Consider the following 13,348-nt stretch of genomic DNA (forward strand, 5'->3'; position numbering starts at 1 on the left):
CCGTCTCCTCCAGCACCACCCAATAGGTGTGCTCGGAGGCGGGGTCTCCGTGGGTGGAGACCGGGGATTGGAGCAGAGGATTGGAGTGACGCGAGGGGCAGAGTCTGTGGAGGAAGATGGCGGCCGTCGGCGGGTTGTCTGTAGCGGTGGCTGCGTTAAGGGCGGTCACTCCGTGGGCAAGGGGCAGGTACCACGTCTACAAAGGCACTTGGGGAGGGTGTTAAGTTCTGCGCCTCCGGGTCTAAGGGGGAAACTAAGGCCTGCGGGGGAGGCGAGGGTTTGGCGGGAGGCTGTCCAGGTGGAAGCCACCAGGTGTCCCTCTGCTGCGGGGCTCATCCTCCTGCCTTGCGCTGCAGGCTCCTCGCGGCCTTTCGCGGACCTCAGGCTCGTCGGGAAACGTCGTCCTCCAGCCCCGAGGCCGGCGAAGGGCAGATCCACCTCACTAACAGCTGCGTCCAGGTAGGCGTGCGGCGACTGCCCGGGGTACGGGGACTGCCCCTTGGCCTCCCCTTCTTTCTCTCTTTGCCTGGCGTTCTTGATCCCCACCCCCCACCCCATCTTTTTTTTTTTTTTTTTCCTTCAATTCAGAGGCTTCTGGAAATCACCGAAGGGTCAGAATTCCTCAGGCTGGAAGTGGAGGGAGGTGGATGCTCCGGATTCCAATACAAATTTTCACTGGATACAGTTATCAACCCCGACGACAGGCAAGAAGGAAGGGGTGGGTCTTCTGAGAACGTGTGGGAGGGATAAAAGTGGACGTTTAACTTCAAATTTAAAGGATCTGCTAATGGGATCCCTGGGTGGCGCAGCGGTTTGGCGCCTGCCTTTGGCCCAGGGCGCGATCCTGGAGACCCGGGATCGAATCCCACATCGGGCTCCCGGTGCATGGAGCCTGCTTCTCCCTCTGCCTGTGTCTCTGCCTCTCTCTCTCTCTCTCTATGACTATCATAAATAAATAAAAACAACAACAAAAAAAAAATAAAGGATCTGCTAAGAACGCCTAACACCACCATTCTCACGCAGTGGGAGTACAAGTGAAGATTTGTTGTCATGACTCAGAACAACCATGTTATAGGAGGAAAGTTGGCCTGCCTAGGTCCTAAGTCCCTAAACATTGACCACTATTCATTCCATTGACTCTTTGGATCAGAGAAAAGCAAAAGCAGCACCTGTTTTAGAGGTAATGAGGAATGCCTCACCTGTATTTGGTCAACAGGATGTGCACCTTGGGGCTCAGAGGATATTGTGTATTTGGTGTTTATGATCGTCATTAATGTTTTCCTCCTGTCTTTTCAGGGTATTTGAACAGGGTGGGGCAAAAGTGGTGGTTGACTCTGATAGCTTGGCCTTCGTGAAAGGGGCCCAGGTGGACTTCAGCCAAGAACTGATCCGAAGCTCGTTTCAAGTGTTGAACAATCCTCAAGCACAGCAAGGCTGCTCCTGTGGATCATCCTTCTCTATCAAACTTTGATGTAACAACAGGTGATCCAGAGATTGCCACCGCTTGTACCAGTTTGAGGAACCTGGGATTAGTAGAATTCTAGAGGTTTCCTTCCAATCATGTCCTTCTCTCAATTTTATTTCCCTCAGTCCAGGAATGTTGTGTTTTGCCACTGTTATTTTCAGAATATGAAGCTTTTACACTTGATTTAATTCCACTCACACATTTCTAAGGCTAAGCCTCCAGGTGCTGTGATCTAAGATCTACTGACTGGTTGAAACCCACCCAGTATAATCTGTAGAGCCTCCAAGCTTCCAAAATTTGGAGTTTGTTTTCTGAGCTTCACAGCTGCTTATATATAGGTGTATAGCTATGTATAAAAGCTTCATTTTGAAGAAAGTCCTTATTTACTTGTGTTCTGGATCAGGGTCACAGATTGGGTAGCTTGAACACCGGCTAGGCTAGAGAGGATGAGAAAGGCAAAGGGAAGATTCTTTTTTTCATCTCACTCTTCTGAATGTGCTAGTTGAAATCCTTCTTTTTCTCCACTTCCCATTTGTTAGGGTAGATATATTTTTCTCTCTTACTAGCCTGTGTGCTAGATTCATAAAACCAACAGCCCACCCAGAAAACTTGGATCTAACTAACTCTCACTGATAACCTGAATCATTTGAAAAATAGTCCCCATACTCCATACTCACACAGACACTTAAAGATTCTGTGATCATTCAGTGACTGAGTCTTTTTAGGATACATTGTTTCACTTAATGCTGTAAAATGTCACTGGTCTCCTGCTTTGCAGGAAGTGGTCCATTTATTGGTATAGATAATGGATAGTTAGGGATTTTCTTTCAGGTTGGATTACCAGATAAAATGATGCCCAGTTAAATATGAATTTCAAATAAACGACAAATAACTTTTATTATGTCCCAAATATTTCATGAAACATCTACTAAAAATTATTTGTCATTTATTTGAAATTCAAATTTAACTGGGCATTGTGTATTTTTATTTGTTAAACCTGGCAACTTTTTTTTAGGGTCACTGAAAGAAAAGCTTTTAAAGCCAAGTCCATTAAATTTTAAAGTTATTGTTTGGGTATGGCACTTAATTAGGCTACAGAACTAGAATAATTGTGGCATGTATGTGACAGTGCTGGGGGATCCGGAACTGTGTGGACAGACAACTAAAAAAAGACAAATCCCACCATCACAACAAATGATTTATTAATGTTTATGTTGGGGAAACCACAACCAAATTGATTCAAATTGATTCTGGAAAAATTATTGGTTAAGCCTTTGTTTTCCTAAAAGTTCATTACAGCAAAAACTTAAATTTCTGAACTGGATTGGAATTAAGGTCATTCAGTAGAAGACTTTACCATTAAAAAAGGAAATGCAGAGTTTAGAGACAAGGTATCTGAGAGAAGCTTAGGTACTTAACATTTTCAATATGGGAAAACTTGGTATTTGGAGAAAGCAAACCTGTTGTGTGTACAAAGAGGAAGGAGGGGACACTCAGATTTAGCAGATTCAGGTTTAGCAGATTTCTATGGAAGGAAGCAGAAAGCATATCATGGGAGTGTCTGTAACTTTACTAAGACATTTAAAGTTACGCCAATACCTGAGCCTATAAGGTTTTCAATTCAGACTAAGTCTTTTCATCCTGTTTAAAAAGGGATTTTGTTACATTTTAAGTGTTAGAACCTATTCTTTTACAGAGTGCACTTTATTTTTATTTATTATTTAAAATAAGCTCATGCCCAACATGGGGCTTGAACTCATGACTGAAACCCAGAGTCACATGCTCTACTGACTGGACCAGCCAGGTGCCCCATGACGTGGTGATTTTAAAACGCATTCAGAGGGACGCCTGGGTAGCTCAGCGGTTAAGTGTCTGCCTTTGGCTCAGGGCATGATCCTGGAGTCCTGGAATCGAGTCCCATACTGGGTTCCCTGCATGGAGCCTGCTTCTCCCTCTGCCTATGTCTCTGCCTCTCTCTGTCTCTGTCTCTCATGAATAAATAAAATCTTAAATAAATAAAACTCATTCAGAGCGCAAACTTAAAATCTTTAGATGCTAACTAAACCATTAAATTGCATGGTCAGTTAGACAGGAACGGAGTCCCTTGAAATGCCCATATGTAAGTGCTGTTTTTTTTAAGATTTTATTTATTTATTCATGAAATTACATGAGAGAAAGACAGAGACGTAGGCAGAGAGAGAAGCAGGCTCCAGGCAGGGAGCCTGATGTGGGACTCGATCTTGAGACTGCGGGATCACGCCCTGAGCCAGGGGCAGGTGCTCAACCGCTGAGCCACCCAGGCATCCCTGTAAGTGCTGCTAATGGGAGAATTGGAATTCTCTGTTTTAGAAAGGGTGGGTTTGGGAGAAATCACATTGAGAAAGCCTTATGGGAAAATCTGAAGTAGTAACAAGACGTTTCCATTGGAGTAGGATGATACAGAAATTTTAAGAGCACAGATCATTGAGAAATAATACATCAAGGGAACAGTACAGTGGGCAATTTGCTTGGAATAAATAGTAAGCATAGTAAAATAGGTTTAGGGTCTTTTGCAGGCCCTTAGGACCAGATGCCCTCTTTCTGGTAAAGACCAACAGATGTTTTCACAAATTTTGCTCACTGTGCAAATGCATTTAGGAAAACTTTATATTCTTCTAGTATCCTCTGGAAGATTTTTTGCTTCCCCATTACTTTCAAGGGGAAAGGTCTTACTGTTGCAGAATTGGTTTTATTTATGCAAGTTATTATTTGGGGGCAGCATACCTTTACCTTTGCCCTAGCAAGACATAATGTAAGAACCAAAGGCAAGGAAGCCCTGCATCTGCTTTATGTTGTGAATCTGCCTTTTTTTTTTAAAGATATTATTTGAGAGAAAGTGAGAAGGAGCAGGGGGAGAGGCAGAAGCAGACTTCCTGCTGAACAGGGAGCCTGATGTGGGGCTCGATCCTAGGACTCTGGGATCATGACCTGAGCCAAAGGCAGACACTTAACTGACTGAACCACCCAAGCACCTGTGTTGTGGATCTGCTTTATGTTTTTGGCTCAAAAGAGGGGGGCCTTTTGGCCAACTGAACCACCGTGGTGCCTCAGCTTTTTAAATTTTTTTTTAAATTTAAGATTTTATTTATTTGAGTGAGAGAGAGCATGAGTGGAGGGTAGGGCAGAGGGAGAGGGATAAGCAGACTCCCCTTTGAGCAGGGAGCCTGAAGCAGGGCTCAATCCTAGGATCCTGAGATCATGACCCAAGTCAAAGGCAGACACTTAACTGACTGAACCACCCAAGCACCTGTGTTGTGGATCTGCTTTATGTTTTTGGCTCAAAAGAGGAGGGCCTTTTGGTCAATGTCCAGATCTTACCTTGTGGCATCATATTCTTCAGTTACGTGATTGATTGTGTAAACTGTAGGTGTCCCACCCACCCTTAGTTTCTTTGGGAATGTTGACAAGTCACAAGGGATTAGGAGAAAATAGGTTTAGAAGTAAGAGATTAGAAAGGGCTACTAAAGTAGGTGTCCCACAAGAACTTTCTAACTTTTCTAACTTCTCAGAATTGAAAACTCATTATTTCAGTCTTCTGTTATAAAGCATTGAGTGGAGGGTTAACATTTGGCAGGAGCATCTTTTTTTTTTTTAAGGTTTTTTTTTAAAATTTTTATTTATTTATGATAGTCACACAGAGAGAGAGAGAGAGAGAGAGGCAGAGACATAGGCAGAGGGAGAAGCAGGCTCCATGCACCGGGAGCCCGACGTGGGATTCGATCCCAGGTCTCCAGGATCGTGCCCTGGGCCAAAGGCAGGCGCTAAACCACTGCGCCACCCAGGGATCCCTTGGCAGGAGCATCTTATATGGAGAAGTGGGCAGCACTGATTGTATGGGGTAGCCCTCCCTTAAATGCTGGGTGAGAGTGGATACATTCTGTTCCTAGTGGACAGGACCTAACATTGCCCTCTGCAACATAATTATGGTCTTGCATGTTTGTTTCAGTGGCAGAAAACTACTTTACTTTTCTAGGTATCTAGCAATAGTGGTTTTTTTGTTTTTGTTTTTTTTTAAGATTTATTTATTCATGAGAGACAGGCAGAGACATTGGCAGAAGGAGAAGCAGGCTCCTCGCAGGAAGCCCGATGTGGGACTCCATCCCAGATCCTGGTATCATGCCCTGAGCCAAAGGCAGATGCTCATCCGCTGAGCCACCCAGGTGTCCCATCTAGCAGTAGTGTTTATGATTGCTCTTTTAAAATCCCTATTTGCCATTTCTCCACAGAAATGCTAACAGGGCTGTTTAAAGGAAAGTTTGCTTTAAGAAGTTTTGAAATAATTAATGTGGCTTTAATTGGTGGATAAATATATAAAGAAGGGAGCATTAAAGTGGTCTGTGGCCAAAGCTCTATTTAAAAATATTTTATTTTTTGGAAAGATAATACACATGGTACAAAATTCAGAAAGACACAAAAGGGGATACAGTGAAAAGTCTCCCAGTCCTGTACCCATCCACCCTGTCACCCTCCCCACAAACCACTGTTGTTTCTAAGAATTTACTCTATAGGAATAATCCCATAGATATAATGAGAAATAACATATACACAAGAATATTCATTATAGTATTGCTTATAATAGCAAGAGATAGGAAACAATGGAAATGTCCATCATAGGGGACTGATTAAATAAATTATGATTTATCCATTCAGTGGAATAGTGTACAATTATAAAATAGAATGAGAGTTCTTTATGTGCAAGTATGGATTAAGTGAAAAAAGCAAAGTGCAGAACAGCATGCATCGGATGCTATTTGTGTTTTTTATACAAAGAATTATGTGTATGTGCATAAAGTTTTTCTGGAAGGGTGAGTAGGAATGTGAGGATTGGGAGGAGGCGCAGCTCCAGTGGGTATATGGAAGAGTTGTAAGTTCTCTGAACGGTGGGGTATAAGGCAGAGTGGCAAGGATGAGGTCAGCAGATACCCACTTGTCTTTCCCCTTTCTTTAGATAAATAGCAGCATATGTTCCACTTTGTTGTACAGCCTTCTTTCCCCACTTAGTCTATTTTGGATTTCTTTTCAAGGCATTTAGAGCCATTTTTTTTCTTTCCTTTTTAGGCCTCTGTAACAACTAATTGTTTCTACTCTTTTGCTGTTTGTTATAATAAATAACCTATTACATGTGTCATTTCACATTTGATGAGAATATATCTGAAGGTTAAATTCCTAGAAGAATCAAAGAGTAAGTGCTTTTATAATTTCAAGACATTGCCATATTGTCCTCTTCAGAAGTTGTGTCAATTTAAACCCCTGTTAGCTATTTATGTGAGTACCTCTTTCACCAGATGCTTGCCAACTAGGAGTCTTAACAAACTTTTTGATCTTTGCCAATCTGACAGTTTCTAAAAAGTGTCTCAAGTGTGGTTTTGACTCAAATTTCTTTTGCTATATTTTCATATGTGTAAAATATGTAAAAACTACATATTTTTGTCTGCTGAAAATATCTCAACTAGTATAGTAACCTAGAGCAAATTGTTTAAACTCTATGTGTTTTAATTTCCTCATCTGTAAATTATGAATACAATAGTAAGGATTGTTGGATGATTAAATGAAATTTGTGTTCAGCACTCAGTATAGTGCCTGGCATGTAACAAGCATTCAATAAGTTATTATGGGATGGCTGACAATCAGAGCAGCAGGTAGGACAGAAGAGATTAAATTAAGAAAATAGCATTCATCTCCGTATCTTCAGACATATAGAGTATTGTTCATTTACATTGCCCTTCATCAGACAAATGCAAAAGCAGAGCTTTCTTTGTCTTAGAAGAGTAAAGAACATTTTTTCCATTGGATCCCAATCATAGGCTATTGGCAGAGCTGGCAAAAGGATAGGCACAGCCTTGTGTCTAATATTTAGACTTAGCCAATATGGTAAAGATATTTGGTTTAATATGAAATAAAAACAAAAACAGAGGAGCCCAGATGTACATTTCTTTATTCCACCATAGTTCTAAATTCCTAGCTAGCCAAGGTTGGAGTGGGTCTCTACTTGTAAACTGAGAAGGATGCTAGCCATCCCATTTTTGAAAGAAAGACAGCAAGGGCTTCTGAGTAGAGAGAAGAAACAACAATAGGAAATCTGGCTTCCCCTAAACAAGACTACACTGTATTTCACAAGCTAGAAAATAGACCTCTTATTTTTAGTACCTCAAACTGGTGTCACAAAAGGAGAGCCCAGGAGAGATTTGCTTCCTGAAGAAACTGTGTATTTAATACGGGTCCTCAGAGATGGGCACCCTGTCCTGTGGCACCCCTTACTGTGATGCACAGGAGCTATCATGGGTAGATTGTGAATGTTTACCCAGAGCTACTGAACATTTTCTTCAGCCTTGTTGAACGCCTTGGCTCCCCCTTTTTTATCAACTCCCCATATTTTTCATACTGCCCTCTTGCTGCTTGCTCAGTCACCATGCTCCCCTTCATTTTTGTCTCTTAACACTCAGCAAGCTAGTGTCAGTCTTCCTCCTGAGATGAGGGGATCTTCTGCCCTTCCCTGGGGCTACAGAACTGCTACAGGATGGAAATGTGGCAAAATCTGGCCCAGACGGGATTGGCTGAGGTGATGGTTCTTGGGAGGAGGCCTTGGAATCACTTTCCAAACTTCCCCCAATCCTTTTTTTGTTAAAGAGATACTGAAGGACCAGACCTGGGGAGATGTAACCTCTGACCCAGTTGTGGAAGCGTCAGGATGTTATGTGGATCCTGTCTGGGAAAGGCAATGTGAGGTCGAACCACCTTGCATGTTTGCACAGCTTGGGGGTGGATGAGGGCCATCCTTTGGTAAGCATCCCATAGCAAGGCCAGGACAGATGGCAGACTGGTCCTCATGGCCAGTGGCTGAAGCATTAAAGCATTTGGTGATGTTTGAGCCAAGCAAGGGCATGGCGGCATGAAGGCAGTGACAGAAGCTCACAGCCAGAGCCTAAGCTGGGAGAGCTGAAAAGCAGGCAGGGCTGGCTGGGAGCTGGGCTGCAGGGCCTTCTGCCTGCTTCTTCATGGTGTCTTCCCAGCTAGGAAAGCCTCTTCAAGGCCCCTACCTGAGGCTGGGGCCCATTTCCAGGTAGCTGTCCACACTGATCCCTCACTGCTACTCCTTGGCAGTGCAGTGTGGGGGGCCTGCCTCGGCCACATAACCTGGGGAGCAGTGGCAGCGGTAGGAGCCCTCGGTGTTCTCGCAGTGACCATGAGCACAGAGTGCAGCAGGCCCGTTCAAGTCATCACACTCATTCACATCTAAGAGGAAAGGAAGGAAGGAGAGAGCTGTAGGGAGCCTAGGTGCCTCTGGCCTGTTGCCTCTGCTGTTTCCACTAAGCTCTGGCCCCTGCCCTGCAGTGGAATCCTACATGTGGCAGTCAGAAGCTGAAGTCACTGCCCCAAACTAAGCAACTCAGAGACACAAAGCAGGTGGTAGTGGGCCCATCCTGTGCTCCTGAGTGATCATGCTCTCCTGTCCCTGCCTTTCTTCCTAGGAATCTCCAGGGAAAGGGTTTTCTATCCGCAGCACAGCAAGAGACCTTCCTTTGGCACTCCCTCACCACTTGGCCTGGCTCCAGGACACCCCGCTAGGGGGCAGCAGTGGATTTTCCAGCTATCCTAAATTCAGCCATGTATTCCTAAGTGAGCAGTGGGCCTGTCTGACCTTTCCACCTGGAGCCATCAGGGCCATCCTGCTCCCTGGGCATTGCCACTTGGATGGAAACTTACCCACACAGGCCATGTGGGCCATGTCCAGCTGGAAGCCCTCAAAGCAGTCACAGGTGTAGCCCTCCCTCACGCGCACACAGCGGCCGTTCTCACAGCCATTCAGGATGCCGCATTCCTCTGCCTGAAGCCCTTCGAAGCCAGCCTGGTGCTCTGGTAGGAGGGAGTCAGAGAAGGACGCTGAGGCCTTGCACTTAACCCTGGGGCCCTCACCCTCCACCACAAAGAGTTGCTCCTATTGAACTCCTAAGGTTGGGGTTGCGAGGGTCTAAAACCCTCACAGAAAGCCGCTGAAACAAAAGGCAGTATCCTTAAGAAATAAGTATGTGTCATTACTTGTGATGGCAGAGACATGGTGTGCCTTAAATGTCAACTTACTATTTTCACAGTGCCGGGGCTCCCAAGCAAGGGTGTCTCTACAGCTTTGGTTTTTTGTGGTTGGTGGTGGTTAAAATCTTTGCATAGTTTTTTGTGGGAGGGAGATTGGCAGCAAAAGGGGATTACCCTCAACATAAAGCAGAACTGAGCGATCTGCTTGGACACCTCCTCTCTGTGCAGCTCCCAACCCTGGGAAAGACACCCTATCCCTGTCCCCATGCAGTCTGATAGGGTGGCTATGCCTGTGGCAGCTACTGTATCCATCACACAGGTGCCGGGCCTGACTTCGTTAGAATCCAAGTCCTGAGTGCTGGGGTCATTGCCACTTACAAACCGAGTCACCACAGCAGGCCTTTAAAGTGGTTAGAAATCCTTAATGCACATTTCAGGTCACAAGCGTGAGCTCGTAGAGCAGGTTATTCTGCACATTGTGAGTGTGTGGAGGGAGAAAAGCAGACTGGAGTGTACCTGCTTTCTCTTGCTCTCAATTCCCTCAGGGAAGCTTTTGAGGTTGAGATGGTGTCCTGTACCTCTCTGTGTCCCCAGTGTCAGTTCATCAGAGAGGGTTGTTAGGGTCTGACCCAGGCATGTGGAGTTGCCCCTTGAGTGACCTGTGAGAGGGCTTGGTGCATCTTTCCCCCTCCTTGGCCTCATCCCACTGGCAGTAGGTAGGTAGGTAGAGATGGAAGTAAAACAGCTTTGGCCCCTATCACTTCCCCATTTTTGCAGCAACACAGACCTGGCTGGCTAGCCACATAGTGGGGCTGGAGTTCTGAGGGCTGCAGGGGTGACTCAAGAACTGGTGTGTGGTCCCCTGTGTGGCTGGCTGTGTTGGGGAAGGGTGGCTCTGGGATGGTGTCCTCAGGGCCCAGGTAGTTGTAGAAGGGGGCCCCATCTGGGCCGTAGAGGCTGTAGTGCAGGTCCTCGGGTCCAGGGCCATACTCATAGCCTGGCCGGAAGTGGACTCCAGCCTCCCGCTCCGCTTCAATCCGGGCCACATTGCACAGCTGAGCATAGACCTCTGTCAGGAAGGAGGGAGAAAGAAAGCTGCCAAGTTCCTGGTAGCTAAAGCCTGGTCGGCTATTCCCTTACTCACTGCCTGGGGAGTGGGAACATGCTGGGACTGGTGCCCTATGGGAATTCCTGGCAGTGCTCTTCCCACCCCACCCTACCCCACTCCCTGTCCTACTTTGTCCCCCAGGTAATAGGGATGGAAGACAGGGCCACGCTCTGACTGCTCTACTCCTTCTAAATCTGTTCCTCCAAGGTAAGGGCATTCCCTCCCCTAAGGCCCTTCCCCACATGCAGGCATGGGTCACCCTTCTCACCAGAGCTCCTAGGGGGGCACAGGGCACATTGCTGGCTCCAGGCCTCGCCATCTTGGCAGCAGCATTCTGTATAGGTGGTGCGGCGCCCGTGCAGGGGTTGGCTGCACACGTAATTGGTGACTCTTTTCCAGCAGATGTCCATGTGGATGTCGTGGTCAGGCAGGTCCTCTGGTGGCACAGAAGCGTGTGAGCCCTCCCAGTCCAGATCCACCCCTGCTGCCCCACCATTCCAGGCCTACTGACCTGTGCCTCCGGTGCTGTTTACGCAGCGCTGCTGGCTGAGGTCCAGGGTGAGGGGGGGGCTGCAGAAGCAGTGGAAAGAGCCTTCAGTGTTCACACACTCACCATTCTCACAGGCCATGTCCTGGCACTCGTCGTGATCTGTGGTGGCAGAAAGATGGAAGGAATGTATGGGGCAGTATCAAGGCAGCTTGCCCATGGACTGTCTTCGTGGAACTGGTAATGAAGTTGTAGCATCCTGCTTCCCCCTCCTCCCCTGATCCAGCCTGGTGTGGGAGACCCCTCCCCAGGGGTGCCTTTCCAACAGGTGACCATGTGCAAGTCCTGACAACTGCACAGCTCCCTACACTTCAGGCCTGCCTGATGCAGGGGGATCTCCCAGGAGGAATGAGCCTGGCTGGCAGGGGCTCAGTGAGTGGTCAGCGGTGGGGGTGGGGGTGGGGAGGGGTCATGTGTGTCCTCACCCTCACACTTCCTGTGGACGGCATTGTAGTGGTAGCCAGCATTGCACAGGCAGATGTAGCCAGGCACCGTGTTGAGGCACCGGCCATTCTGGCAGAGACCAGGCCCGAACATCACACACTCATCTGCATCTGTGGGAGGGCAGAGATGAGGTGAGAAGCAGGACGAAGCAGAACTTAAGGGGCTCCAGAGCCAGACTTGGTGGGTTGGAATCCTGGTGCTCCTACTGGCTAGTTAGGTGACTATGGGCAACTTGCCTGAGTTCTCCTTGCCTTAGTTCCCTACCTAAAAAATGTGGATACTACCACTTAACCTCTTATTGTTATGAAGACTAAAAGATTAATATATGTAGGTGCTTACATAGTGCCTGGCACATAGCAAGCACTTAAGGAAAGCCACTTCTGTTTCTATTATTTCCGTCGCCAGCTTCAGATTAGGGCATTGAAGGGCTCATAACTGAACTACCTGCTTTGAATGTGGGTTCCCCGAAGTTTGTAAGTGGGGCCAGGGAGATAAGCAGCTGTCTTTGTACAGCAGTACTCTCCACCCTGACCCTGTCCTCTGTGACTGGGTCAGTCAAAGCATCATAGTTTGTTCTGGAGGGTTTAGCCGTGGGGGAGCAGAGAAACTGAGGTCGGGTTATACAGACATCTCCAGGAAGAGCTTAGGTCAGACGTTCTGGCTACAAATCTACTGGGTAGTCAGGGTAGTCAGCCCTGGGACAGAACAAGGGAAGCAACCAGGGGAGCGGGGTGGTTTGGTAGGCTGGGGCTGCATGCAGAACTTCCCCCGGGGACCTCCTAGAGGACCAGGCTGGGTCCGCTCAGGTGAGTGGAGTTTGGGGAGGTGGGTCTCTAGGGAGGTTACCTGTATACGTGGTCTGTCCAAACATCCAGGCTCCGTCCACAGGGATGTAGCCTTTACCACTAGGGCAGATCTCACTGAATTCAACTGTGTAGGGAGGCATCCAAGCTTAGAGACAGAAGGGCTGTCCCCATTCCTCTCCCCTTCTTTCAGTGTCACTCTACAGAGCTGACACTGAGGAATGGGACCCTTGGGGCCTTACCTGAGTCCTCAGCTGGGCAGGGGTCACAGGTGTCTCCCCAGCTGGCGCCCTGAGTGCAACAGCACTCGGCTTGTGTGGTGTTCCGGCCCAGAAGGCTGGAGCAGGGCAGCTGGCCATTCTGCCCAGAGTAGCATTCCATGCGGACAGGGCCTGGGGGGTGGTCCCCTGGTGGGGCCTCAGGAATACTCTGACCTGTGTATGATAGATGCCCTTTATTATATTGTCTGGGGCACTCCAGCTTTTGAATTTATTTTCAAAGTTTTACGTTTATATTAGCACTTCACAGTGTACAACATGCCTTTACCTATATTGTCTCACTTGTTGCTCTCGACAGCATTAATATTATCAGCTCTCTTTTACAGATGAGGCAGTTGAGGCTTAGGGAGGCTAAGTGACTTGCCATGGTGACTTGCTATGGCCACCAGCTATTAGGCGGCACTGACCCCAGTTCTGATACCCAAACCCCTGCTCTTTCAGGTCTAGCTCCTGCCGCCCTCACTGTACCCCTGGTCCATGGCCTGCCATATGGGCAGGCCTTCTGCATTCCTCAGCTCACACTGTAGCCCAGGCCCTCTCACCTTCCCTTGTTCCAGTCCCTGCTTTCTTCTCCCCCAGTCAGAGGAGGCCAACTGAGTCCTAGTCCAGCCTGGAGTGAGGGGCTGAAGCCAC

At 47.3% G+C, this 13,348-nt stretch overlaps 2 protein-coding genes across 2 annotated transcripts in view; one reads left to right on the forward strand and one right to left on the reverse strand.

Moving 5' to 3' along the window:
• Positions 1–42: 42 nt before the first annotated feature.
• Positions 43–7,420, forward strand: ISCA2 (iron-sulfur cluster assembly 2). Its single transcript, XM_038545266.1, has 4 exons — positions 43–187; positions 357–459; positions 589–704; positions 1,297–7,420. The coding sequence occupies exons 1-4, from the start codon at positions 117–119 to the stop codon at positions 1,469–1,471; spliced, it is 465 nt and encodes a 154-aa protein (XP_038401194.1). The 5' UTR covers positions 43–116; the 3' UTR covers positions 1,472–7,420.
• Positions 5,853–13,348, reverse strand: part of LTBP2 (latent transforming growth factor beta binding protein 2) — a 101,501-nt gene continuing 94,005 nt past the window's right edge. The window contains exons 29-36 of the mRNA XM_038545265.1: positions 12,680–12,871; positions 12,481–12,564; positions 11,616–11,744; positions 11,155–11,292; positions 10,912–11,079; positions 10,323–10,604; positions 9,209–9,358; positions 5,853–8,737 (exon numbers count right to left, since the gene is read on the reverse strand). Of these exons, the coding sequence (XP_038401193.1) occupies positions 8,592–8,737; positions 9,209–9,358; positions 10,323–10,604; positions 10,912–11,079; positions 11,155–11,292; positions 11,616–11,744; positions 12,481–12,564; positions 12,680–12,871 (1,289 nt within the window). The 3' untranslated portion in view covers positions 5,853–8,591. The remainder of the gene's footprint in view (positions 8,738–9,208; positions 9,359–10,322; positions 10,605–10,911; positions 11,080–11,154; positions 11,293–11,615; positions 11,745–12,480; positions 12,565–12,679; positions 12,872–13,348) is intronic.

This window comes from Canis lupus, chromosome 8 (assembly GCF_011100685.1).
Source record: "Canis lupus familiaris isolate Mischka breed German Shepherd chromosome 8, alternate assembly UU_Cfam_GSD_1.0, whole genome shotgun sequence".
Taxonomy (NCBI): domain Eukaryota; kingdom Metazoa; phylum Chordata; class Mammalia; order Carnivora; family Canidae; genus Canis; species Canis lupus.